Source organism: Lepidochelys olivacea (assembly GCF_965140295.1).
Source record: "Lepidochelys olivacea isolate rLepOli2 genome assembly, contig: Scaffold_30, whole genome shotgun sequence".
NCBI classification, from domain to species: domain Eukaryota; kingdom Metazoa; phylum Chordata; order Testudines; family Cheloniidae; genus Lepidochelys; species Lepidochelys olivacea.
In genome coordinates this window covers 408,153-433,623 of record NW_028181946.1, presented here as the reverse complement: position 1 = coordinate 433,623, position 25,471 = coordinate 408,153, and the positions used below count along the sequence as shown (strand labels likewise).

The 25,471-nt window shown below is 53.0% G+C and overlaps 1 protein-coding gene and 1 pseudogene across 2 annotated transcripts; one reads left to right on the top strand and one right to left on the bottom strand.

The window, feature by feature from the left end:
- Window positions 1-9,131: 9,131 nt before the first annotated feature.
- Window positions 9,132-16,834, top strand: LOC311514231 (glutaminyl-peptide cyclotransferase-like protein; annotated as a pseudogene). Its single transcript has 6 exons — window positions 9,132-9,261; window positions 14,347-14,462; window positions 14,652-14,790; window positions 14,988-15,087; window positions 15,570-15,686; window positions 16,486-16,834. The product of its transcript is annotated as a glutaminyl-peptide cyclotransferase-like protein (transcript).
- Window positions 16,835-18,349: 1,515 nt separating this feature from the next.
- LOC311514234 (peptidoglycan-recognition protein SB1-like) lies at window positions 18,350-20,784 on the bottom strand (the record flags this gene model as incomplete). The annotated part of the gene is made up of 4 exons (XM_084652661.1): window positions 18,350-18,877; window positions 19,212-19,330; window positions 20,034-20,244; window positions 20,760-20,784. The coding sequence occupies 4 exons, from the start codon at window positions 20,782-20,784 to the stop codon at window positions 18,699-18,701; spliced, it is 534 nt and encodes a 177-aa protein (XP_084508787.1). The 3' UTR covers window positions 18,350-18,698.
- Between the last annotated feature and the right edge of the window lie 4,687 nt (window positions 20,785-25,471).

The following is a 25,471-nucleotide window of genomic DNA, read 5'->3' as shown; positions in this document are numbered from 1 at the left end:
TAGATGTTTTTTTATGTCTAATGACTTTGTCTTACATGGTTATACCACTTACCATATGGGAGCTGGTATTTCATAAGATCTGAGGATCTCTGGGAATGTAAACTGTTCAGAACTGGCTATTTGGTTGGGCAATGGAACAACCGTTGACACAGACATTTCCTGCTTAATGTGAATTAAACCAAAGAGAGATGCAAAAGTTTCCAGATCTGATGAAAAAGGAGCAAGACAAAAGCTCATCTGAGACCGAAAGCACGAGCTTGAAGAAGTCGTAGGTGTCTGCTAATAAGCCAAATGGCTGGACGGAATGTTTTATATTTTGTTAATGGGAATATTTGGGGGATATTATATTTCCACAGAGGAGTGTAGCACTGATACGGGAATGTCAGGGTTCTACATACCTGCATCCTGTATCTCTAAGGCTGTGCCGTGTCCCTTTAAGGGTTTGGAGATCTGCTAGCGAGGCTAAAGAGGAACAGTGGGGATGCAAGCTGCACCCCCAGGAGGGTTTCTGTCGTTCTCCAGGGGGACCCAGCGGGTTGCAGCCTGCGTTTGTCTGGGGAGTTGGACATTAAGTTTAATAAAATTCCATTTTTAAAACCATCCCTGGTCTGGCAGTGTAACACATGCTCTGACCACCAGACCCCTACAGTCCCAGATCCAGCAGAGTTGGGGGTAACAGCTTGCACCCAGATTCTGGTCTGGTCAGGTTGGTGGAATTAACACAGCTCATCCCCCCAGTTCCCCTGGGTGTCCCCTGTGCAGCGCAGAGACGTGGGCAGCAGTTGATGGGGATGTGGTTTGTTGAGAGTGGCAGGGACCTTGGTTTGCTCTCACTGAGCATCACAGGCTCCCTGTGCCTGCCGCCCCCTGCTCAGTTCCTCATTTGAGCTCCCTGGGGCATCAGGCTCCGTGGAGCTGGGGACTGGGGTATTTGGAGCAGCACTGAGGGGTCCCTCGCTGTCCCATCATGTGGTGTGAGCTCACTGCCCTTTTTCTCCATGAGTGCCAACTTGTGCCTGGGGGCAGGGGTCTGAGGCCAGCACTTGTGTCAGTGGGGCAGAATCGGAGACAAGGGTGAGTTGGCTGTTCAGGCAGTGTGAGAGGCTGGGTGCTGAGTACCAAAGGGGCCAGAGGGCTGGGGGAACGTTTGTATTAATAATGGGGAGCTGAGTCAGGGAAAAGAGATCTGAACCTTCACTCCAAAATGGAAACAATATCCTGCAGCCTGATCAGGTTGCCCGGGGTCAAGCCAGAGTCACCCATCACCTGCAAAGGCAACAGGGCTAGATTCTGATCTCAGCTCCCCTCAGGTCATTCTGGAGTCCCTGAGGGCTGCAGTTAGATCAGGGGCTACATTCGTATCTTTCATCCCAGAGTAAATAAAAATAAATATTGCAACCTAGTCAGGGTAATTGGATATTAGACCTTGTTTTGACCGATGAAAATGTGACTAGGGTTGCCAGGTACCCAATTTTCAACCAGAAAGTCTGGTCAAAAAGGGGACTTGGCAGTGTCCAGTCAGATGTACTGACCAGACACCAATAGTCTGGTTACTGCGGGCGGGAAGGGAGAGGTGCCGGGTCATCAACCTGAGCCAGACCCCGCTCAGCTGGGGCCGCCTCCTACCTGCATCTGGGCAGGCAGGAGACTTCATGTCAGGCTGCAGCTCTGTGACAGAGGGATCCCAGTGGGAGTGGAGAAGGGAAGTGGAGAGGAGAGGAGCCAGCTACAAGGAAGGGGGAGGAGAGAGAGCAGCGAGGGGGGGATGGGGAGGAGAGGAGCGAACAGGGGTAGGGGCTTGAGGGAAAGGATGAGGCAGGGGCGGGGTTTTGTGAAAAGCGGCGGGAAAGGGGCAGGGACTTTGGGAAAGAGGCAGGGAAGGGAGGTCCGGTTGTCTGCAAATAGAAAGTTGGCAACCCTAAATGTGACCAATGTTGGGGCGTGGTTTAAGATGTATCAGATGCCCCCAAAACACAAAATTCAGCAAATTGTGAAAGTGGCTTCTTCAGCTAAACCCCCATCCTGGTTATCAGTGGAAGTGAAAACAGAAATAACAAATAATAATATTAAACAACTAGGAAATGGGGAACTTCATCTCAATAGGTGCAACTGAGGAGTTAGGAATTGTAGACACTTGATAAGAAAAATCTAACAGTATCAATGAAAAATCTATGGCATTTTAGGATAAGGACAATAAGGAGTTCTTGAAACATATGGAAAACAAAATATCCTAGCAATCAGTTTTAGTGCAGTTGGAGATGAGGATGGTACAACTGTAAATCATGATGCAGAAAAAGGAGAAGTATTACAAATCTTTCTGTTCTGTATTTGGGAAGAAGTGGAGTGACGTACCCATATCCTACAGTAATAGTGAAATACTTTCTATTCCAGTTGCACCTAGCGAGGATGTTAAACATCAACTATTAGAATGCAACACTTTTTAAAGGTATAACAAGATGCATTGGCTGGAAGTTGAAGCCAAACAAATTCAGACTGAAAATACAGCAACAATTTGTTAAGAGAGAGAGTAATTAACACTGGAACAATGGACCAAAGGACATACTGGATTCTCCATCCTTGGCAATTCTAAAATCAAGATTGGAATTTTTTTAAAAAAGATCTGTTCTCGTACAACCGAGAATAACTTGGGGGCAGTTCTCTGGCCTGGATTATACAGGAGGTCAGGCTAGATGATCTAGTCCCTTCTGGTGTTGGAATTTATAAATTTGTTAAATCAGCAGGACCATAACTGGAAACCACACGTATTGAATGCATCGGCAACGTAGCTATTGGTGCCATTAATGCCGATTTTTAATGGATCTTGGATGGGATGTGGGTGCTGGGATGGGAGGTCGAGGGCACAGTAATATGGGGTTCAGGGGAACGTTGTGGGGCAGAGAACAGGGGATATGTAGGGAAAGGAGAATGAGGGGGAAGGAGCTATGTGGAGGGCCTGAGAGGGGGTGGGTGGAGCAGGACAATGATGGGGAGGAGTTGGGGGGTAGAATGGTGACTTCCCCAGGTGTTTATAATGGTGAATGGAGCCCTAAACATTTGAATTTAAGGAGAATCTGCCCCATGGCAAAGGGGAATGTAGGGGGTCACACCTCCCTGTGACTTTCCACTCTGGTGTTATCTGGACTAGTGGTCTGCTAGGTCACTCCAATCCTTGACTCTGGGAGCCAGCCTTACCCTGCTCTGCTGTGAAAATCCCCACTTTTGGGCTGTTCACGCACAGCCTCTGGCATGTAAGCTGCTCCTTGGATTGTGCAACCGAATGACACAAGCCAATCTCTCTGGTCCCAGACATAACCCTAGGAACCTTCGTCTTGCAGTGTTCAGTTATGCCCACTGGACACTGCAAACTTATATGAGTTTGTCAATTTAACAAAGAAATTAATATGTACCAGGCTTGTTATCCCAAGGGGAGTCTCCAACATCCTTCAAACCAAACACACTGCTTCGGGTAGAATAAACAAACACATTTATTAACTATGAAAGATAGATTTTAAGTGATTATAAGTCAAAGCATAACAAGTCGGATTTGGTTTAATGAAATAAAAGCAAAACACATTCTAAGTTGATCTTAACACTTTCAATGACCTTACAAACTTAGATGCTTCTCACCACAGGCTGTCTGGTTGCTCTTCAGCCAGGCTCTCCCCTTTGATCAGCTCTTCAGTCCCTGGTGTGGCATCTGTAGATGTAGGTGGAAGAGAGAGAGAGAGCATGGCAAAGGTCTCTCCCTTTTATCGTGTCCTTTCCTCACTCTCGGCTTTGCCCCATCCCCACTTCATAGTCGGGTGAGCATTACCTCATCCCAGTTCCAAATTGACCAAAGGAAGGGGGGTGACTCCCACAAGAGTCTAACAGAGTCTTTTGTTGCTGCCTAGGCCAGCACCCTTTGTTCCGGGTGAGACTGGGCTGGATTTGTCCCATACTTGCCCTGATGAAATGCGAATTACCTCTCTGCTCTTGTAAAGTTTTTGCCTGGGCTTATTTTAAGCCACGAGGATACATTTTCAGCCTCATAACTACATACATGAAATTATAACCTATAACATACTATAAGGGTACTGTAACAACAATGCTCAGTGCATCATGAGCCTTCCGAAGACACCCGACATGACAAACTTTGGATTCGATATCACACAGTCATTTTACAAGGATGAACATGGGGGTGTAGGATGTTCCCCCGAGGTACAGAGCATCACCCCACACACACACTAGCTCGTGCTGCCATGGCTCAGCAGGGTTGGGAAGAACAATTCTGCCCCTGATGGCCTGAGGGGCAGCTCCATACGTAGGGGCAGGAGCCACCCAGGGGATATATAGGGCAGAGAATGCTCTGGAAATTCTGGGAGGATTCTGGGGGCTCTTCAGAGACTGGGGTTCTGGGAGACACCCCCCCCCCAGGCTGAGGAGGGGTGATGGAGACGCTTGCGGGTGGTGGAGGAAAATCCTCCTGGTGACCCAGCAGGGCCCAGGAGACCTGGGGAGAAGGTCCAAGGGGGCAGATGGGATCCCCAGGACAGTAGGGTCCATCCCTACAGAGATGGGATCAGGTACTGGGGAGGGGGTGAGAGCTGGGGGAGGGAGCTGGGTGATGTATGGAGTGGGGGACCCTACTGCAGGGACTGAGGCAACAGAGAACTGAAGCTCCAGAGAGAGACCAGGACAGACACCCCGGGGTTGGGGGAGCAGTAAATGACTTTATTTCAGTGCCAGGGGCCAGACCTCATGTCCCCATGCACAGGGGGCCGGTCACTCTATCTCAGGAGCTGGGATTCTGCAGGATGGGGTGCTGGGGAGCCTTGCGCTGCTGGGAGATAACATCTCTGAGCCACCCCTTCTGGCTGGGACCCTGCTCTGCTTTGGGGGAGACAATTCCCCTGTACAAAGAGGCTCCTGGCTCTTCTCTCCCCTGGGGATTGGGGTCCTGGCTCCCAGCCCAGCCTGGCAATGCAGAGGGAGGGATTGCAGGGTTCTGGGGTGCTCTGTGTGTGGGACAGGTTGTGTGCTGGGATCCCTGCACTGCAATGGCAGTGTCGGTGCCCATCCAGGAAGGGCTGTCTCCGGCTCTTCTTTGCCCCATCCCATTCCCAAGTGGGTGCTGGGTCGTGCTCACACATTGGCCGAGGTGGCTGTTTTCCCTGGAGGTGACAGATTTCCTGCATGTGCACGGAGAGCCACATGTTGGGCTGGACGGTGCCGGGCTCAGGCCAGCAGATCCCTTCTAGTATCAGATTTCAGAGTAGCAGCCCTGTCAGTCGGTATCCGCAAAAAGAAAAGGAGGACTTGTGGCACCTTAGAAACTAACAAATTTATTTGAGCATAAGCTTTCGTGAGCTACAGCTCACTTCATCGGATGCTTATGCTTAAATAAATTTGTTAGTCTCTAAGGTGCCACAAGTCCTCCTTTTCTTTTTTCTGGTATCAGAGCGATTCCTGAGTCTGGGGAGAAATGGTCCCAGCATTAACATGTCCCCGAGGTGTCTCCTGTCCCCTTCTCCCTGCACCCAGATCCCCTGCCCCATGCTCCCCCCAGCAGACAGGACACTGGGCTGAACAGACCCAGTATGGCCATTCTTATGATCAAGGAATCTCGCTCTGCTCCACCTCCCTAGTCTGACATTGGCTCCGGGGCATACTCAGGGATCGGGCTCATCCCCTGAGGTCAGGAAGCAAATGCTCTGGCTAAGGAAGCACTAACGGCCTTCCCTCATCTTCTCAGGTCATATCCCCAGCAGGGAGCAGGAGGAGTAGGGAATCTGGCAGGGAAGGGGTTATTTATTGAGGGGGCCCTATACAGCACCCAGCCCCCCACACCCCACCCTGGGCTTCCCACAGACATAGGCAGCACCTTCCCTGCATGGGGCTCTGCTACGGCCCTGCTTCCCCACCCCCTGGGGCCCCGGCAGGTGCTCCCTTAGCTGGTGACACAAGGGCTGGTGTGCTTGGTGCCGGGGGTCGAGGGTTTGCTCCCAAGGGTCCAGCTGTTGAGTTGGGAGCACCATGGAATAAATGTGAGATTCCCTGAAGCAGGGATTTCCTGGGGGAAGGGAGAGTGGCTTTTCTGCCCTGTGGAGCCCTCCAAGCAGGTAGGGCTCTTCCCCTAGTGAGATCTTCATCTCTGCATGGCTGGATCCAGGCTCCCCTGTAAGCACAGAGAGACGGCGGGTTAGAGGGGCCAGTGTCACCCCACAGGTCCAAGCCCCCTGACTGGGATGGGATTGAGGGGAGGGGAGGACAAGACAGCTGCCCAGGGTGGGTAGGTTTCCAGGGGCTGGAGAGGTGGGAGCTGCTGGTCAGAAAGAGACCTAGTCTCTGTGTGCACTGCCCCCCACCCCACCCATCCGCCACCACAGACCTACCCACTTGGGGCACTCAGAGTGGGGTAGGGCCAGGCATTGGGGTGGCTCCAGCTCACAGTGGGAAGGGGCATCTCTGGACATCACACACCCTTCATAGCAGTCTCAGTGTGTGCAGGGGACACCCTGGTCTGACTCCTCCCCCCACTGACAGGTGGTACAGGAGCTGGGCCAGCTGCCCAAGGGTTATGTGCAGATGAGGTACCCCCATGTTCACAGGGGCTTGGCAGACTTGGGGGGGCCTTGTCCTAGGGTGGGGGAAGGGATAAGAGAGGGGGGTCATGTCACCTGGAGTCTCCTTCCAGCAGTAACCAGCCTCGGCCATGATCAGCACCAGGGCCAGCAGAACCCCGGAGACCAGACCCAGACGGAGGATGTTGCCCCAGGTGAAATCCAGGTGCCTCGTGAGGGCTGTGAAAGGACAGCACAGGTCTGTGGAGTTCTTGGGAGTATCAGGGCTGGATTCTGAACTCAGCTCCTCCAGGGTTAATCCAGAGTCACCCTCTGACAGCAATGGGTTGAGGGCCAGATTCTGATCCATTACCCCTGGATCTAGCTACCCATCTAGCTATTTAATGAAGGATAGATGGAAGAGGCCAGGTGGGCAGCCTCTGAGCCCCAACTCCTCTGTGCGCCCCCACAACAGGAACAGACTTGAAAGACCTCTCTGCTCTGCAGCTAACCCTGGGGTCAGGGATCCCGCCTCCGCCTCCATCAGATCTAGAGTTGCCCCTTTAATCTGTGATTCCACAGAGTCCCCATCCCATAAGAACATAAGAGTGGCCATACTATGTAAGACCAAAGGTCCATCTAGCCCAGTAACCTGTCTTTGGACAGTGGCCAATGCCAGGTGCCCCAGAAGGAATGAACAGAACAGGTAATCAACAAGTGACCCATCCCATGTCACCCATTCCCAGCTTCTGGCAAACAGAGGCTAGGGACACCATTCCTGCCCATCTTGGCTAATAGCCATGGATGGACCTATCCTCCATCAATTTATCTCGGGGGTTTTTTTGGAACCCTGTTATAGTCTTGGCCTTCACAACATCGTCTGGCAAAGAGTTCCACAGGTTGACTGTGTGTTGTGTGAAGAAGTACTTCCTTTTGGTTGTTTTAAACCCGCTGCCTAGTAATTTCATTTGGTGACCCCTGGTTCTTGTGTTATGAGAAGGAGTAAATAACACTGCCTTATTTACTTTCTCCACACCAGTCATGATTTTACAGACCTCTACCAATCCGCCCCCCCCGGTTAGTTGTCTCTTTTCCAAGCTGAAAAGTCCCTGTCTTATTAATCTTCCCTCTTATGGAACTGTTCCATGCCCCCCAATCATTTTTGTTGCCCTTTTCTGTACCTTTTCCAATTCCAGCATATCTTTTTTGATATGGGGCAACGACATCTGCACACAGTATTCAAGATGTGGTCATACAATGGATTTATAGAGGGGCAGTATGATATTTTCTGTCTTATTATCTATCCCTTTCTTAATGATTCCCTAAATTCTGTTCACATTTTTGACTGCTGCTGCACATTGAGTGGATATTTTCAAACTATCCATAATGACTCTATGATCTCTTTCCTGAATGATAACAGTTAATTTAGACCCCACCATTTTATGTGTATAGTTTGGATTATGTTTTCCAATGAGCATTACTTTGCATTTATCAACATGGAATTTCATCTGCCATTTTGTTGCCCAGACACCCAGTTTTGTGAGATCCCTTTGTGACTCTTAATGGTCCGCTTGGGACTTAATTATCTTGAGTCGTTTTGTGTCATCTTCAAATGTTGCCACCTCACTGTTTACCCCTTTTCCCAAATCATTTATGAATATATTGAATAATATTGGTCCCAGTACACATCCCTGGGAGACACCACTATTTACTCTCTCCATTCTGATAATTGACCATTTATTCCTACCCTTTGTTTCCTATCTCTTAACCAGTTACTGATCCAGGAGAGGACTTTCCCTCTTATCCCATGAGAACTTACTTTGCTTAAAAGCCTTTGGTGAGGGAACTTGTGAAAGGCTTTCTCAAAATCTAATTACACTATACCCACTGGATCACCCTTGTCCACATGCTTGTGGACCCCTTCAAAGCATTCTAGTAGATTCCTGAGGCATGATTTCCCCACTCAGGTACCTGTCCGTGTGGTCCCTGGGCTGATTCGATATGGTGATGTTTCAAGCCCAGTGAGGTTGTTTCCACCTGTAGGTTTAGAATGAGAGCCTGTCAGGGCAGGGGATGAAATGGGCAATCAGGGGGAGCTAAGAGGTAGAAAAAGCGACTCAGCAATTGGGCCCCTCCCCCCTCGACTCAGCCTTTATGGTCACTCTAACCTCCAGGGGGTTAGTGGATTTTATCAGCTGGGGAAGGGACTGGTTCTGCAGCTGCTGGCCCTGACTTCTCTGGGCATACTCTGTTAGGGAGCATCCCCCTGGGAAAGGCCTCACTGTTCTGCAGCTTGCCCTGGGGGCAGCGTTCCCCCTTCCCTCTGCCTTACATCAACAGCTGCTGCTGCAGCTTTCCCCGGCTGCATGACAAATCCACTGATTTCCTGATCCCACACTGGGCATCCCCTCTGTAAGGCCCCAGGCAGATCCTGGCTGTGAGCATCTCCTTGGGGCATAGACTCTGTGAAGGCTGGGCTGGGTACAGGGCTGAGAGCGGGGACTCCAAACCAGGCCCCTCACCTCTCACCACCAGCTCCACAGGGTCACTGGGATCTGACCAGATGAAGGCTTGTGATGTGCTGCCACAATGTCAGGTGTAGCTCCTGCTGTCATCCTGTATAACACTGCGGATGGGAAATGCAGTCATGTCTGCAGGACTTTCCATGTGACGCAGCGTGGCGTGGTCTCCTCCTTTGTACAGAACAACCCTCAGCCTGGTACCTACACTCACGCTGGATGGTCACGGTGCACCCCATGGCCATTACCTCCCTGGGCTCACAGAGATGGAGGGCTTGGGATAGAACTCTGCATGCACAAAGACACAGGACTTCTATGGGGGAGACATATACCCTTGCTCCTCAGTCTGTCTGTCTGTCATTTGATCTCTCTGTGCCCAGCCCTAGGGCATTCAGCTGCCTCCCCTTGTCTAATGTTCCCTGCATTATAAACCCAGCAACAGCACAGGTCTGTGGAGTTCTTGGAAGTATCTGGGCTGGATTCTGATCTCAGTTCTGCCAGTATAAATCTGGAGTTACCTCGTGACTGCAGTGGGGTCAGAGATGGGTTCTGATCCATTGCCCCATATCTATCTATCTCTCTACCTACCTACCTATTGATCTATTAATGAATGCAACTCTGACAAGGTAGGAGCTGGCTGGGCAGCCCCTAAGTCCCGACTCCTCTATGTATCCCCAGATCAGGAGCAGCCAAGGAAAGCATCCCCCTATGAAAGGCCTCCCTGCTCTGCGGCACTCCCAGGGGCAGGGATCCTCCCTCTCCCCCCCCCCAAATCTATAAGGTACCCCATTAGTCTGTGATTCCACAAAGTCCCATTGAGGCCCAACTTTACCTGTGTGTGTGGTCCCCGGGCTGGCTGGAGTTGGTGATGTTTCAAGCCCACTGGAGTAGTTTCTTCCTGTGGGATTAGAATGAGAGTCTGTTGGGGCAGGGGGTGAAATGGGCACACGGGGGAGTGACAAGATGGAAACAATGGCTCAGCAATGGGGACTCTCCCCCCCACAGCTCAGGATTTATGGCCACTGTAATCTCCAGGGTGGGTGCAGTGCCGATGCTGTAGTCACCGGGGCCAGACTTCTGCGGGTGTCCCCAGAGTTCCCCCCTGCCTCTGCCAAATCAACAGCTATTGCTCCCCCTTCATTGGACAAGTCACCCATCATATTATCTCATGTCTAGCTAGGCACCCCTTGGATACAGGGATAAGGAAATGTTGTTAGCCTCTGTCACGGTTCCTTCCCCACTCTGAACTCTAGGGTACAGATGTGGGGACCTGCATGAAAAACCTCCTAAGCTTATCTTTACCAGCTTAGGTCAAAACTTCCCCAAGGTACAAAATATTACACCTTGGACTGGCCGCTACCACCACCAAACTAATACTGGTTACTGGGGAAGAGCTGTTTGGACGCGTCCTTCCCCCCAAAATACTTCCCAAAACCTTGCACCCCACTTCCTGGACAAGGTTTGGTAAAAAGCCTCACCAATTTGCCTAGGTGACTACAGACCCAGACCCTTGGATCTTAAGAACAATGAACAATCCTCCCAACACTTGCACCCCCACTTTCCTGGGAAATGTTGGATAAAAAGCCTCACCAATTTGCATAGGTGACCACAGACCCAAACCCTTGGATCTGAGAACAATGAAAAAGCATTCAGTGTTTTACAAGAAGACTTTTAATAAAAAATAGAAGTAAATAGAAATAAAGAAATCCCCCCTGTAAAATCAGGATGGTAGATATCTTACAGGGTAATTAGCTTCAAAAACATAGAGAACCCCTCTAGGCAAAACCTTAAGTTACAAAAAAGATACACAGACAGAAATAGTTATTCTATTCAGCACAATTCTTTTCTCAGCCATTTAAAGAAATCATAATCTAACACATACCTAGCTAGATTACTTACTAAAAGTTCTAAGACTCCATTCCTGTTCTGTCCCCGGCCAAGACGACTACAGACAGACACAGACCCTTTGTTTCTCTCCCTCCTCCCAGCTTTTGAAAGTATCTTGTCTCCTCATTGGTCATTTTGGTCAGGTGCCAGCGAGGTTACCTTTAGCTTCTTAACCCTTTACAGGTGAGAGGAGCTTTCCCCTGGCCAGGAGGGATTTCAAAGGGGTTTACCCTTCCCTTTATATTTATGACAGCCTCATTAGATGTGTGATGCATTTGAACGCATTGCGCAGAGTGTTCAATCTGTTTATGTGAAATTGCAGTTATAGGTTCTTATGTAAGCAGGCTCTGAATGAGCTTTCCCAACACCTAGTGATGAGCTGGGGAGAAGACATCAGGAACTGACCATGTTTGAATAGACACACCCACTCTGCCTAGGTGAGCAACATGATGGGGCTGCTTTGCCCAAATGATCACTTTTGTCTGGTGTTGGATTGCAAATCACTTTGTTATTGCGGAGGCAGAGGTAATAAAGTGTGGTTATCCTTTTGTGAATCAAAGGGAGCAGAACTGGCCTTGGTGTGCCATGAATGAGGGGGTCACTCTCAAGTTAACTGCATTCAATAAGCAGGAAGTAGGGGTGCCAAAGGCCAGCGGAGATGTGAGGGGGTATTTGTGCCCATCTGGCTTTACGTGCCATTTGACTCTGTACTGTTTAATGACAGAGCTTCTTAAGGCCCAGTTGAGAGTCTCTTGGTTTGGATCATTCGAGCTGACATCACTGATAGCCCAGTCTAAATATGAAGCCTTCGGTCCGTTGTGGGACAGTGTCTCTGGTGAACGAGGTTGCCTCGCTAACTGCTGGAATCACTGAGAATTGGAATTGCTGAGAGCTGAGTTAAGTGGTGGAACTTCAAAACATCCCAGAGGTTGCAGTGGAGAGGGCCGTGGCAGGGTGACTGATGGCAGAGCGCCGGAGAGTGGCAGAGGGAACACTGGGGGGTGGCTGGCGGTGCAGTCAATGATGGTGGAGTGGCCGGCTGTGGAGTGAACAAAGGCAGACAGCGATGCAGAGTGAACAGCGGCACAGCGAGGGCTGCTGAATCAGTGCTCAGTGCTGCCTCCCCCTCCCCCCGGGGTGGGAGGTTAACTCACGCAAACACACCTCCAAACACTGGGTTTTCACTGACCAAGGACAACAGTGAGTGGGGTGCGGTGGAGGGAGAGAGGACTGGCGTGTTAAAGGGACATTTGTTTGTCGGACTGTCACACTGCAAGGTGAGAGACTGAGGAAACGGATGCTGCCAATGTACTCTGGGGTGGGTGTTTTATTCATGGTCAGATGTTTTCAAATCATGCTTGTGGTGTTTTCCCAAGTAATGCCAGGTTCCTTTCCCCTTGTATTAAAAGTTTTCTCTTCTATACATGTACTTAGTGCTTGTGAGAGGAGACGTACTGGCTCTTAGAGGTACCAAGTGTGGGGTGTAATTTTTTTCAGATTACTGGGTGGAGACTCGAGCTGGTTCTGTGTTGTGTTGTCAAAAGGAACCCAGCCCTGGTTGCTGCTGACTCCCCCCGGCAATACACAGTGTGACTAGAGGCCAGCAGCACTGTCTGTAATATTCCCTAAGAGATGTGGTCACCTTAAGATGAACCTAATTCGCTCCGTCAGTGTGGTGGTGTGATCCCTCCTTCTAGGGTTTTGGAAAATTGTGATTCTTTTCCTCTGGTGTTTGGAGAAACACTTGATAGTGATCAACGGGGATTTTGGTTTTGCTCAGTGATTATTTGGTCTGCGAGAAGCTAGATTAAGGGCTGAGCCTTCGTTATTGTTGGACAGAATTGCTGTCCAGACAGTGCAGAAACGGCAGCAGCAGCTGGAGCTCTGCACTACCCAGCGAAATCACTGAGGGTTTGTCTACAGACTCAGGCTTGTGCTTTGGCCCTAACAATGGCTGTGTGGACATTCCTCCTCAGGCTCCGAAACCTGGGCTCCAGTCCCAGTAGGAACAACGACATGGCTATTTTTAGTACCATAATGAGAGCCCCAGTCTGTAGACCTGGGCTTTGAGATTTGTGGCTGCTGGTATTTTTTGCAACGTAGCCATAACCTAAGAGCTGAGAACACTTGGGGCTGGAGCAGTGCAGTGCTTCAGAAGGTGACAGCAGTGTGCAGTGGCAGAGTGGGCAGTGACCGGACTGGGCAGAGGCATCATTTGATTTTCCTGCATTCCTCCCCTAAGGCTGGAGCTGAATACACCTAACGGCACCCCTAGACCCTAGGACTTCACTTACGGTGGACAGCAAACTAAGAGTGCGGTGTCATGGACAGAAAGGGGAGTGGTGTGTTAATGGGACATTTGTCCACTGGTCTTTCAGAAAGGGGGAAACTGAGGCAAAGTCACTGCTCCACCTGGGGCCAGGGATTTACCTGTTGTTTGCATACGTTTGAGTCATTGTTGTCATGTTTTCTCAAATTAATGCCATTCTTCCTTCTCCCCTTAATAAAATATTTCTTTTGTCGCACACAGACTCAGTGCTTGCAAGACAGGAAGTATTGCTTCTTAGAAACACCCAGGGCTGGTGTTTAGTTTTCCCAGATTTCTGGGTGGGAGCTCAAGCCAGTGTTGTGTTGTAATTTTGAGAGGAACCCCTATATATTGAAGCCAGAGCTGGAACTGGAAGAAGGGTTACATATGTATTGCAGAGGAGTTTAATCTCCTCCTTTGTACAGAGCAACCCTTATGCCCTGGCACCAACTCTTTCAGAGGGTGGTCACAGCTCCTCCCAGGGCCATCATCCGCCCTGGGGCTCACAGAGATGGTGGGTTTTGCGCAGAGCTCTGCATGCACAAAGACACAGGACTTCAAAGCGGGAGACACAAACCCTGCCCCTCAGTCTGTCATTCTGTCCCACAGAGGGGTATTCTGGTGCCTCCCCTTGTCTAATGTCCCCTTGGTAATAAATCCAGTGACAACACAGGTCTGTGGAGTTCTTGGAACTGGCGGTCTTGGGTTCTGATCTCTTCTCCCCCAGGGTAAAACGAGAGAAACCCGCTGAGTGCAATGGGGTGAGGGCCAGATTCTGATACATTACCCTGAATCTATCTATCTATCTATCTATCTATCTATCTATCTATCTATCTATCTATCTAATGAACACAGTTCTGATAAGGCAGCTGCTGGCTGGGAGCCTCCTCTGTACAGCCTCAGATCAGGGTAAGCCTGGGGAATTTAGGAAAGACCTCCCTGCTCTGCAGCTAGCCCCTCCATCCCAAATGTAAAGGTGCTCCTTTAATCTGAGATTCCACAGAGTCTTCCCATCCCAGCCCCAGTACCTGTCCATGTGGTCCCTAGGCTGGATGGAGCTGGTGATGTTTCAAGCCCGGTGGGGTGGCAGCTTGGGAAAGACAGGGCCGCACCTTCCTGGGGGCCACCGACTCGGCCGTGCCCTGTGCCATCCTGCTGGAACTGGCCACGGCCTTGGACGTGGAGCTGCTGAAGGCCAAGGAGCAGGTGAGAGCTTCCCAGGTTGGGGGTTCTACTCTTGTCTTGGGGAAAGGAATGGAGTCTAGTGTGCAAAACCGGGGGGGATGGGAGCCGGGACTCCTGGGTTCTATCCCGAGCTCTGCTGCTGTCCTGGGTGCAGTCCCCTCACCTGTCCAGCAGTGCCAGGTGTTGAGTGATCCCCGTGTCTCTCCCCAGGGCTCTGAGGTGACGCTGCAGCTGCTGTTCCTGGATGGCGAGGAGGCCTTCCGGGAGTGGAGTGAGAGGGATTCCCTGTACGGGGCTGTCCATGGCCAGGGCTCAGCACCAGCCGGGCACCAGCCAGCTCCAGGCTATGGTGAGAGCCGCCCGCCTGCCCCTCTGAGGAGTTCTGCATGGGGGATCTTTCAGGCTGGAGGGAGATGGTGGGGGTGCCTGTCCGGGGTAGGCGGGGGGCTCAATCTGTCTGCACTGGATCTTGTACCAATCCCTCCCTCAGATCCTCCTGGGGTGACTGGGCCCCTACAGATTTAACCCCTCGTTGCCTCCTTGCAGAGCCTGTTTGTCTTGCTGGACCTGCTGGGGGCCCGCCACCCGACCATCCGGAACCACTTCCCCTTCACTGCCTCCTGGTTCGACCGGCTCGTTGGCATCGGTACCAAACCTTCCTTTCTTCCAGGGGTGGGAGGGGGCTTGCCCCCCCAGGCACCTGTAGCGGGACAGCTACCTCCTCCCCCGCCCGCCAGTCCTGATGGTCCTGCGTCTGTCTGACAATGAATAAAGGTGCCTGGGTTCTAGGCCCAGCTCTGGGAGGGGAGTGGGGTCTAGTGGTTAGAGCAGGGGGTCTGGGAACCAGGACTCCTGGGCTCTATCCCCAGCTGTGAGACAGAGCTGGGAGTTGGGGATTCAGTCCCCGGGGCTGTTGACCTGGCATCTTTCACCAATACTTTATTTCCCTCAAACACGACTTGTCAGATTTGAAATCCCCCCTCCCTCCCTGGCAGCGTCTCCGTGTCCTCAGGGAGCTCTGTTGTGAGCGGCCAGGTGTAGCCCCCTGTGGGGCTCGTTCTGCCGTGCCCCAGCCTGGCAGGTCCCAGGAACCAGCCCATTCCTCACTCTCTTCTCTGTGTCGCCCAGAGAAGCGTCTGCACCGGCTGGGCCTGCTGCAGTCCCACCCCTGGGAGCAGACGTACTTCCAGAGGGAGCCTGTCTATGGGCCTGTCGAAGAGGACCACGTCCCCTTCCTTCGCAAAGGTACCTGTCCTGCCCCATGCTACCGTTCATCCAGGTGCAGAGCAGTGTGGGATGGACAGCTGGAGAGGCCTCCCCGGGGGAGCCAGGGAGGAATGTGTGCAGACAAAGCGTGGTGAGACTCCCCCAGGCTACCACACAAGCCTGGCCTCATGAGTGGAGCGAGGGACTGAGACCTGGGTTCAGGTCCTGGCTTTGCCGCTGCCCTGCTGGGTGACTTTGCTGCTGTCTTCCTCAGTTTCCCCATCTGTGAAGTGGGGGGAATCATTCTGACCCCCTTTGTAAAGTGCTTTGGGATCCCCTGAGGACAAGGGCTATGCAAGAGCTAGGTGTTATTTACAGGGGTAAAATGCTTTATAGATGATGTTTGCCTGCCTGGCACACTTCACCCCAGAGGTGGCTGCATTTTGAACTTAGGCTCTGGGATCCTTGGGGGTGAAAGACTTTATAAACATATCGTTGCTATCTAGCCACTTGGCCCTGACTCGCTTGATGTCTCTGGCCAATCTGGTTCCCATAATGCACCTGGGCCAGCTGCTCGTTGCTAGGTCAGGGGAGCACACGGCTCCTAGATGTAAGGTCAGGTTGTGCCTGAGGGCCTGGCTCCATCTACTGAGACAGTGTGCGCATTTAGAATGTCGCCCGTCGCCCGCTAGTGGCTGGGCCACATGGGGATAATAGTCTACTACTGCTGACAATAGTGGAATTACTCTTGTAGCTCCAGCAGTAGAGGCTGGGCTTGCAGTGATGCAGATCCTGGGTTGGATCCCTGCTGACTATCCATGTATCTGTCTGGCCGCAGGAGTGCCGGTGCTGCACCTCATCGCCACCCCTTTCCCGTGGGTCTGGCACACGATGGAGGACACGGAGCAGAATCTGCACCCCCCGACTGTGGAGAACCTCTGCAAGATCCTGGCTGCCTTCCTGGCCAAGTACCTGTGGCTGTGGCTACCCAGAGCCTCCCCTGGCGAGGGAACCAACCCCTCTCTGGGCCTCACAGGATCCTTCGCCCCTCCTGGGCCGAGCTCCATGGGGCCAGCAGCCAAAACACCCTAGGGACCAGGCAAGGTGGCTTGGGGGGCCCGGGCTGTGGCAGCCGCGCAGGGTCTTGGGGAGGTGTTACAATGCTGGGAGGATGGGAAGGGAGATTGTGCTGAGTCTGTTCCGGGGCTGCAGCGGGGTTGTGGCCGGCCCAGGAGTGAAACCTCTTGCTTGAGCCCCTTCCTGGGCTTTACACGCCCCCCAGAGCTCCAGCCGCCAGGGCCTGGACTAGCCTTTTCCCAACAGGGAGCCTGGATCCCAGCTGGTCGCGTTCCCCAGGGTCCACGGCTCAGAAGCAGAAATAACTGGGCTGAACCTGGACTGTGCCAGGGGCAGGACACCGGGGGCTGCGGGGGGGCCAGACCTGCACTCTCTGCAGCACGGCCTCCAGCTGCCAGCCCACCAGGGGTTGCTCCTGTTTACGGGGCCCGTCCAGCCCTGGGGTGCTGGGCTCCCAGCCTCACTCGGGGGCTGCTCCACAGCGACTCTCTTAACAAAGAGCTGCCCTGTCAGTGCTGCTGCCCCCTTCCCACATGCTGGGCAGCCCTGGGCACTGTGGGGCTGGGACACTGCTCCTGGCATGGCTGTTCCCTCCGCTCCGGCCCCTCCTGCCAGTCTCCAGCCGCAGCCCCAGCTCCCATCAGCAGGCGCAAACTCCAGCTCCCCTCCCCTTCCTTCAGCTCAGGGCTGCCGGGCCTGACTGTGTGTGACCCATGCGGAACCAGCACCCCCTTGGTTCCTCTCCACCTCCTCCCTCTGGATTGAGAGGCAGCACAGCCTAGCGGGCAGAGCACTTGACTGCACCCATGGGATCTGTTCCACGGTCTGCCACTAACTGGCCCTGTGAGTTTGGGTAAAACCCTTTTCCCCTCCCTGTGCCTCAGTTTCCCCTCCCATCCTTTGTCTAATTAGACTGTGAGCTCTTTAGGGCAGGGACTGTCTGTCTCATGTTCTGTGTATATAGCACCTAGCCCAAGGAGGCCTCTTAGTGCTAATCTGACAGACCATAATCACACCCTCTCAGCTCGCCCAGCCCAGCCCAGCGGCAGGGTGGTTATCGTTTAACAGGAGATGAAATGATTCCCGGCGCTTCAACTTTTCATGTGCTAGAAGCTGGTTTATTGTCACTGCTCAGTAGCTCCCAAGCAAAGCAAGCACTAAGCCGCGAGGCGCTGAGGTAAAGGCAAATTGCACTTGAACTAAAAACCCCTTTGTGGGATTCTGCGACCCACCCGATGGGTCCTTCCCCGTCCAAACACTTTGCCCCTATCGGTAAGAGAGGCTCGTGGGAACGGACTGTCGGGGTGAAAGGGGCGAGGGCTGAAAGCTTTGAGAGGCAGACCCTGCGGGGGCCAGGCAGAGCCAAGTGTCAGGGCTCAGGGACACTTGGGTTCCCTTTGTGGGGGGTTAACTAGCGACCGGTTTCTGGGGGATTCCAGATGAAATCTTCGCTGCAGAGCTCGGGGGGCCTGGGGGCAGAGGCGGATTTGACTCTGGAATTGATAATTGCTCAGACGTTTCACACGGGAATGGAGGCGAAGTTTCCTGACCTGCCCAGGGATTGGCAGGGCCGTCGCCACAGAGCTCGGCTGAGGCTTGGCCCCACCCCCCTGGACACTGTAAGACCCTGGGCGTGGCTGTGTGTGGACCCGGGCTAAGCTGACATGCCCGTTGCGGGCGGGAGCGAGGGGCTAGGCCTGGCGTCTGCCGAAGGAAGTAGCCTGGGGGAGGCAGGTGGCTCCCAGGCGCCATTAGAAATCTGAGCCCCCGGGGGTGGGAGAGGCAGCAGAGCCCAGGGGAGACGGGAGCGTAACACCAACTCTCAGAGCCCTGCTCTCCGGGCCCCAGGAGGCAGCAGGTGGGCGAGAAGTGAGAGGCCGCCCCCTGCTGGGGGGCACAGGTGTAGCTCAAGCAGGCAGAAGCCGTGGGCGGGGTCACCGATGGGCGCAGGGGCTGCCCCGAGGCTGCAGGGACTCAGGCTTCAAACTCAGGCCACTGGCTTATGGCCTCATAGAGGGCATCCCCGGGGCATTGGGTTGACTTCACGTCGCGATGCCCCTTCAGGGTGTAGCTTTCACTCAGGAAGCCCCCGGAGACAGCACATTGAATCAGGCTCTTGGCAGCGGTCAGGGTGGTGTTGTCAGGGGCTGTTTCTGCAGGACACCAGCAGCCCCCTGTTAATTTCACACACGCCCCTGGCCCCTCTCTGCTGCTCAGGGGATGTGAATGTGGCCTGAGTGAATAAACACCCTCTAGCCCCGTTCTTGATTGGCCATGTCAGTGTCTTTCTCCCCCACCATTGTGTTTGGTAATGCGGCTCCCCGCCTCCACACACACATTTGCTTCGCCACGCTCCCCCTCCCCATCCCTTTCCTGACCCTGTGCCCCAGCCCAGTGCCCCACCGCGGTGGAACCAAGAGCAGCTGTGGACTTCCCAGTTCCCCTGGGGGCCTAGCAGGGAAATCTGTACAGACGGGACCCACGTACTGGACAAGCTGCCCAGGAAGCTGATTCCCAGTGACTTATTGTTCCAGTTCTTGGCATGGGCCCCCATGGTGCTCCAGCCTCTGCCCTCGTAGACTCTGTCGTCTTCGCCAGTCAGGAAGCTGCAGGCAGAGCGCAGTGTGAGACCCGCATGGGCATGTCGGCCGCACCCTCCCCTCCCCATCGCTCTTGGCAGCTCCCCGAGGGTCGTCGCTGGCCCGTCCCGGGTTTGAACCTGGGACCATCAGAGCTAGAAGCTCAATCCTCTGCCATGGAGCTAAAGACTCACTGAGGAAAAGGACTGGAATGGAGGAGCCCTAACCTGTATTGCACTCTTTGGCCATTAGGTGGCGCTGTGTGTAACACCCCTTATGGAAGGCACCAAGGGCCCCACCTGGACAGAGCTGGGGGTCGAGTGAGGGCTGTAGCGGGCCCAGATGTGGGGAAGGAGAACAGCGCTGGGAGCCGCTGCCCTGCAGGAAATTCCCAGCTGGGTTTCCATCTCCCGACATCACCATCTCAAAGCATTTCACGGAGCAAAATCTCTGGCCAGGTTTTCCTTGCGGGATGTCAGGCTGGCTGCAGGGAAACGTGTCAATAACGCCGGCATGGGGCTGTGTCACAGAGGCCTTTGCTGGCCCCTACCCCACCCCATTGCCACGGCTCCAGCCCCACACACAAATGCTGTAGGAGTGTAACTGTCCCAGGCTAGTTAACACATTACAGCCCCGGTGGGGGGACAATCCTCGGTGCTTACGGTGACAGCACTGCCGAGAACACATGTTAAACCAATCAGCGAACCCACCCGCCTGCTAATGGGCTTACCAGGGATCCCTCCCCTGACTCCAGCCAGGGCTCTGGCCGGGGTGCAGCCCGTCAAACCCACCCACGGGCTTTCCAGTGCTTCCAAGCTCAGCACAGCTTCTGCTGCGAACACAACCCCTGGGGATCTGTGAGTGCCGCAGGCCAGTCCCTCGATCTGGGAACAGGTCATTCGCAGCCAGTGTCTTGCTCTCCAGGGCATCGCTTCGAAAGGCTGGGGGCAGAGGTGGGAATTTGCATCCCCGCCTTGGCTGGTCGGTCGTTTTACAAGTGTCCTGTGATGGTCCTGACCCTTCCCAGGGTTTGCTGGAGTCACGTCTCCCCCAGAGGAATCACGTCCCATCCCCCCAGACCCATTTGCATTTGTAATACAATGAACTCCGGAAATACCCACACTTCGTCCAACCTGCTTTGTGCAGGGTCTGGGAGGAAACTGCTGTCTGTGGCCCATCTCCCCCTACAGAAGTGGGTGGAACCAGGTGCTGTCCGACACCCTTGGGGAACCCATTGACTTAGTGCCTGGACAGGTTTCTCCTCTGCCTGGCATTTCTGCTATGGCCTGTCACAATGTCACATTTTGACGTTGCATTTAAGAAGCATTCTGCCATCACGCCAGCACCCGGCCTTCACAAACCCGCCCGGTCGGCTGGCAGCCTCCTGCCCCAGTTCTCTCTAGAGCCCCTGGGCCGATCTCTCCCACGCCCCTCCTTACTCGGGGTGCCCCCAAACCTTTTCCTTCTAGCACGCAGTTCATTTTCTTAACTTCCGACACGGCTCGGCTGCATTATTAATGATGAGGCTTGTCCTGCTCCATCACATCCTCCGGGTGCTCCTTGCACTCAGCTGGCTTCCCCGGTGCTCCCAGTGTCACCGCAGCCAATTGCTCCTGTGCTGGCCGATGAGCACTTCCACCGTCCTCCGCCCGTTTCTGACAACCCCACGTCTGCACCGTCTCCTCAGCTCCTTCCCCTCACCCACCTTCCCCTTTCCTTGCGGTGCTCGCCAGCCGCCCGTTGACTTCCCCATTCTGCGGCTTCCCTTTCTGAGTATTTTCTGTCACTTCCTTAAGCTTCTGATTGAAAGCCTCGTGCGCCCGATGCTGAGCTGCCGCCCCGGGTCACACTTTTCCCTCCACTCTCTGGTCAGCCTCAGAGACAAGCAGCACAAACGTGTGATCCCACGGGCCGGCCGGCCGCTGTGCGGCCCCAGATCCTCCATGCATAACAGCACATTTCTTTACAAACAATCCAAGCTCTCCTTTACTATTTCGGCCATTCTTTGCCCGCATTTTACTCTTGATGGAGTTAACATTTCGCTGGATCTAGTCTTACATCTCTTCTTCAAACTTTTCCCCTCCCCTGTAGGCCCCTATACCGTCCCAGCCAGAGTCTCCACACACGGCTAGGTCTTTACTCCCGACACAGAGGTTGTTACCTTGCCCGGTCCGGTTCCAGCCGGTAAACTTGGGTTGGAGGATCCCCCAGGGAAGCAGATTTATTACCAATTCAGCCTCGATCTTACTTCCTACTTAAAGAGACCTCAAGGACCCAAGCCCCAGCCAGTATTTATTAGTTATTAGTACAGCGCTCAAACAGAAAGGCAGATCCATTACCAAGTCTGCTGAACCAAATTTTGCAGCCGTTGACGTAAACGACAGACTGATCCCCGTGATGTCTTTTGCCACGACTTGCATACAGCCTTGCATTGGGAAAGAGGAAGAGATAAGCTGGAACTAAGTTACCTATAAGTAGTCCAAGCAGTATGCAAGCCGTGGCAAAAGACATCACGGGGATCAGTCTGTCGCCTGCAAAATTTGTGTCTGGTAAATATCATAGACTTCCCAGCACACAATCACACATCTGCTGCTTAAGCATAAACTTTTACCATCACTATGTTATTTATACATTTCCATTTGTTTGTGGTTAGTACATTTCTCGCACAGTTGTGTGGCAACGCAAATAACAGGGCGCAAGGCTACAAATTTTAGCAAACTGGCAAACAGTCACTGCCTGTGAGAGTTTAGTAGCATTCCCAAAGCATCTCAGGAGTTTGGGTCACCAGTTGTCCTGAGGTCTGATAGTAATTTGGCCTCTACCAGTCAACAAACCTTTGTACTGGTATAACGGCATCCCCATGGATGGGGTGGGGGGGTGTTGTAATGTTTTAACTAGACTGGTCCAGTTAAAGTCCTCAGGCTTTTCCATACAGACATGGCCGTCCTGTGGAGTGACCTTGGTTAAGTTACATCCCCCTTGTGTGCCTCAGTTTCCCCATCTATAAAGTGGGGATAGTGATGCCAACTTCCTTTGTGAAGGGCGTTGAGATCTGCTGTAGAAAGGGGCTATCTCAGGGCCAGGTGTTATAACTGGGGAGCAAGAGGGTCTGTTGCTGCCCCAGGCAGGTCGTGGGAGCTTCATGGAGTGGAGAGATGGTGGCAGACATGGGTAGCAGAGGGCGCTGTGCTGGGCTCCAGTGGGGCAGGTTGGTGGCAGAAGGGGAGGTGTCTCCAGAATCCAGCAACGCACCCAACAGCCACGTGCCCTGATGCCTGACCCCACTGTCATCGCCCCCAGCACGGCCCCCAGCACCTCTCTCATGTGTGTCGGGGGGGAGGGGATTTCTGCTTGGGCTGCCCCCACGCGCTGGTGCTTAAACTCCAAAAGGAAGCTTACAAGCAGTGGAAATTTGGACAGATGACTAGGGAGGAGTATAAAAATATTGCTTGGGTATGCAGGGGTGTAATCAGGAAGGCCAAGGCACAACTGGAGTTGCAGCTAGCAAGGGATGTGAAGGGGAACAAGAAGGGTTTCCACGGGTATGTTAGCAACAAGAAGAAGGTCAGGGAATGTGTGGGCCCCTTACTGAAAGTGGGAGGCAGCCTAGTGACACATGATGTGCAAGAAGGTGAAGTACTCAATGCTTTATTTGCCTCAGTCTTCACAGACAAGGTCAGCTCCCAGACTGCTGCACTGGGCAGGACAGTATGGGGAGGAGGTGAACAGCCCTCAGTGGTGAAAGAACAGGTAAAGGACTATTTAGAAAAGCGAGACGTGCACAAGCCCATGGGTCCAGATCTAATGCATCCAAGGGTGCTGAGGGACTTGGCTGATGTGATTGCAGAGCCATTGGCCATTATCTTTGAAAACTCGTGGTGATCGGGGGAGGTCCCGGACGATTGGAAAAAGACAAATATAGTGCCCATCTTTAAAAAAGGGAAAAAGGAGAATCCGGGGAATTACAGACTGGTCAGCCTCACTTCAGTCCCCGGCAAATTCATGGAGCAGGTCCACAAGGGATCCATTTTGAACCACTTGGAGAAGAGGAAGGTGATAAGGAACAGCCAACGTGGAATCACCAAGGGCAAGTCATGCCTTCTGTGATGAGATAACTAGCTCTGTGGATATGGGGAAAGTGGTGGTTGTGATACGGCAAAGCTTTTGATACGGTCTCCCAAAGTATTACTGCCGGCAAGTTAAAAACGTATGGATTGGATGAATGGACTATAAGGTGGATAGAAGCTGGCTAGATTGTCAGACTCAATGGGTAGTAATCAACAGCTTGATGTCTAGTTGGAAGCCAGTATCAAGCGGAGTGCCCCAGGGGTTGGTCCTGGGGCCGGTTTTGTTCAGCATCTTTATCAATGACCTGGATAATGGGATTAATTGCACCTTCAGCAAATTCACAGATGACACTAAGCTGGGGGAAGAGGTAGATACACTGGAGGGTAGGGATAGGGTCCAGAGTGACCTAGACAAATTGGAGGATTGGGCCAAAAGAAATCTGATGAGGTTCAACAAGGACAAGTGCAGAGTCCTGTACTTAGGACGGAAGAATCCCGTGCACTGCTACAGGCTGGGGACCGATTGGCTAACTGGCAGTTCTGCATAAAAGGTCCTGGAGATTACAGTGGACGAGAAGCTGGAGATGAGTAGCAGAGTGCCCTTGTTGCCAAGAAGGCCAAAGGCATATTGGGCTGCATTAGTAGGAGTGTTGCCAGCAGATCGAGGGAAGAGATTATTCCCCTCTATTCGGCACTGGTGAGGCCACATCTGGAGTATTGCGTCCAGTTTTGATCCCCCCACTACAGAAGGGATGTGGACAAATTGAAGAGAGTCCAGCAGAGGGCAATGAAAATGACTGAAAATTAAAAGGGGCACACGACGCACGAGGAGAGGCTGAGAGAACTGGGGTTATTTAGTCTGCAGAAGAGAAGAGTGAGGGGGGATTTGATAGCAGCCTTCAACTACCTGAAGGGGGGCTCCAAAGAGGATGGAGCTTGGCTGTTCTCAGTGGTAGCAGATGACAGAACAAGGAGCAATGGTCTGAAGTTGCAGTGCGGGAGATCTAGGTTGGATATTAGGAAACACTATTTCACTAGGAAGTTGGTGAAGCACTGGAATGGGTTACCTAGGGAGGTGGTGGAATCTCCATCCTTAGAAGTTTTTAAGGCCTGGCTTGACAACGCCCTGGTTGGGATGATTTAGTTCAGGTTGGTCGTGCTTTGAGCAGGGGGTTGGACTAGATGACTTCCTGAGGTCTCTTCCAACCCTGATATTCTATGATTCTATGAAATGCAAGTGGTGCAAAATAATAGCGAGATGGCGCCCTGGTGATGCAAATCCAAGGCAGCATCCACACTGGGGCGGTCAATTTGAGCCAGGGGTGGTGGGTTTTGTGATATGGTGACATATCCAGGTAGGGGTATCCTATCCCTTTTCCAGGGCTGGGATAGAACCCAGGAGTCCTGGCTCCCAGCCCCCTGTTCTAATCACTAGACCCCACTGTCATGGGGCCCCCTGGCGATGCTCTGGAACTGCTCCAGACGAAGCCAGTCAGGACTCTGGGGAAGTCTCCTTTCTGTGAGCAGCCGGTCTTCAGGACACACAGCTCACACAACTTCCACCTTCCTGGGTCTGACCTCGGAGCATTCAGCATCCTCTGCCCCTCCGTGCGCTTCCCATGGGGAGTCCACCCAGGTGGAGTCCTGGGGAAGCCAGAGGGTCCTGCACCCCAACTTCGCAGTCAGACATGACTCTCAGCCAGCCAGTAAAACAGAGGTTTATTAGACGACAGGAACATGATCTAACACAGAGCTTGTAGGTTCAGAGAACAGGAGCCCTCAGCTGGGTCCATTTTGGGTGGCAGTGAGCCAGAGAACCACGTCTGCCCTTCACTCAAGGTCCCCAGCCAGCCCCAAAGTGAAACTATCTCCAGCCCCCGCCCTCCTCTGGGCTTTGTCCCTTTCCTGGGCCAGGAGGTCACCGGATTCCTTTGTTCTCCAACCCTTTCGCTCTCACCTTGCAGGGGGGAAGGGCCCAGGCCATCAGTTGCCAGGAAACAGGGTTTTGGCCATTCTCTGTGTCCAGACCCCTGCACACACCTGCCCTCTAGGGCTCTGCAATCATCATACACCCTTATCCCACCATCTAGATACTTAAGAA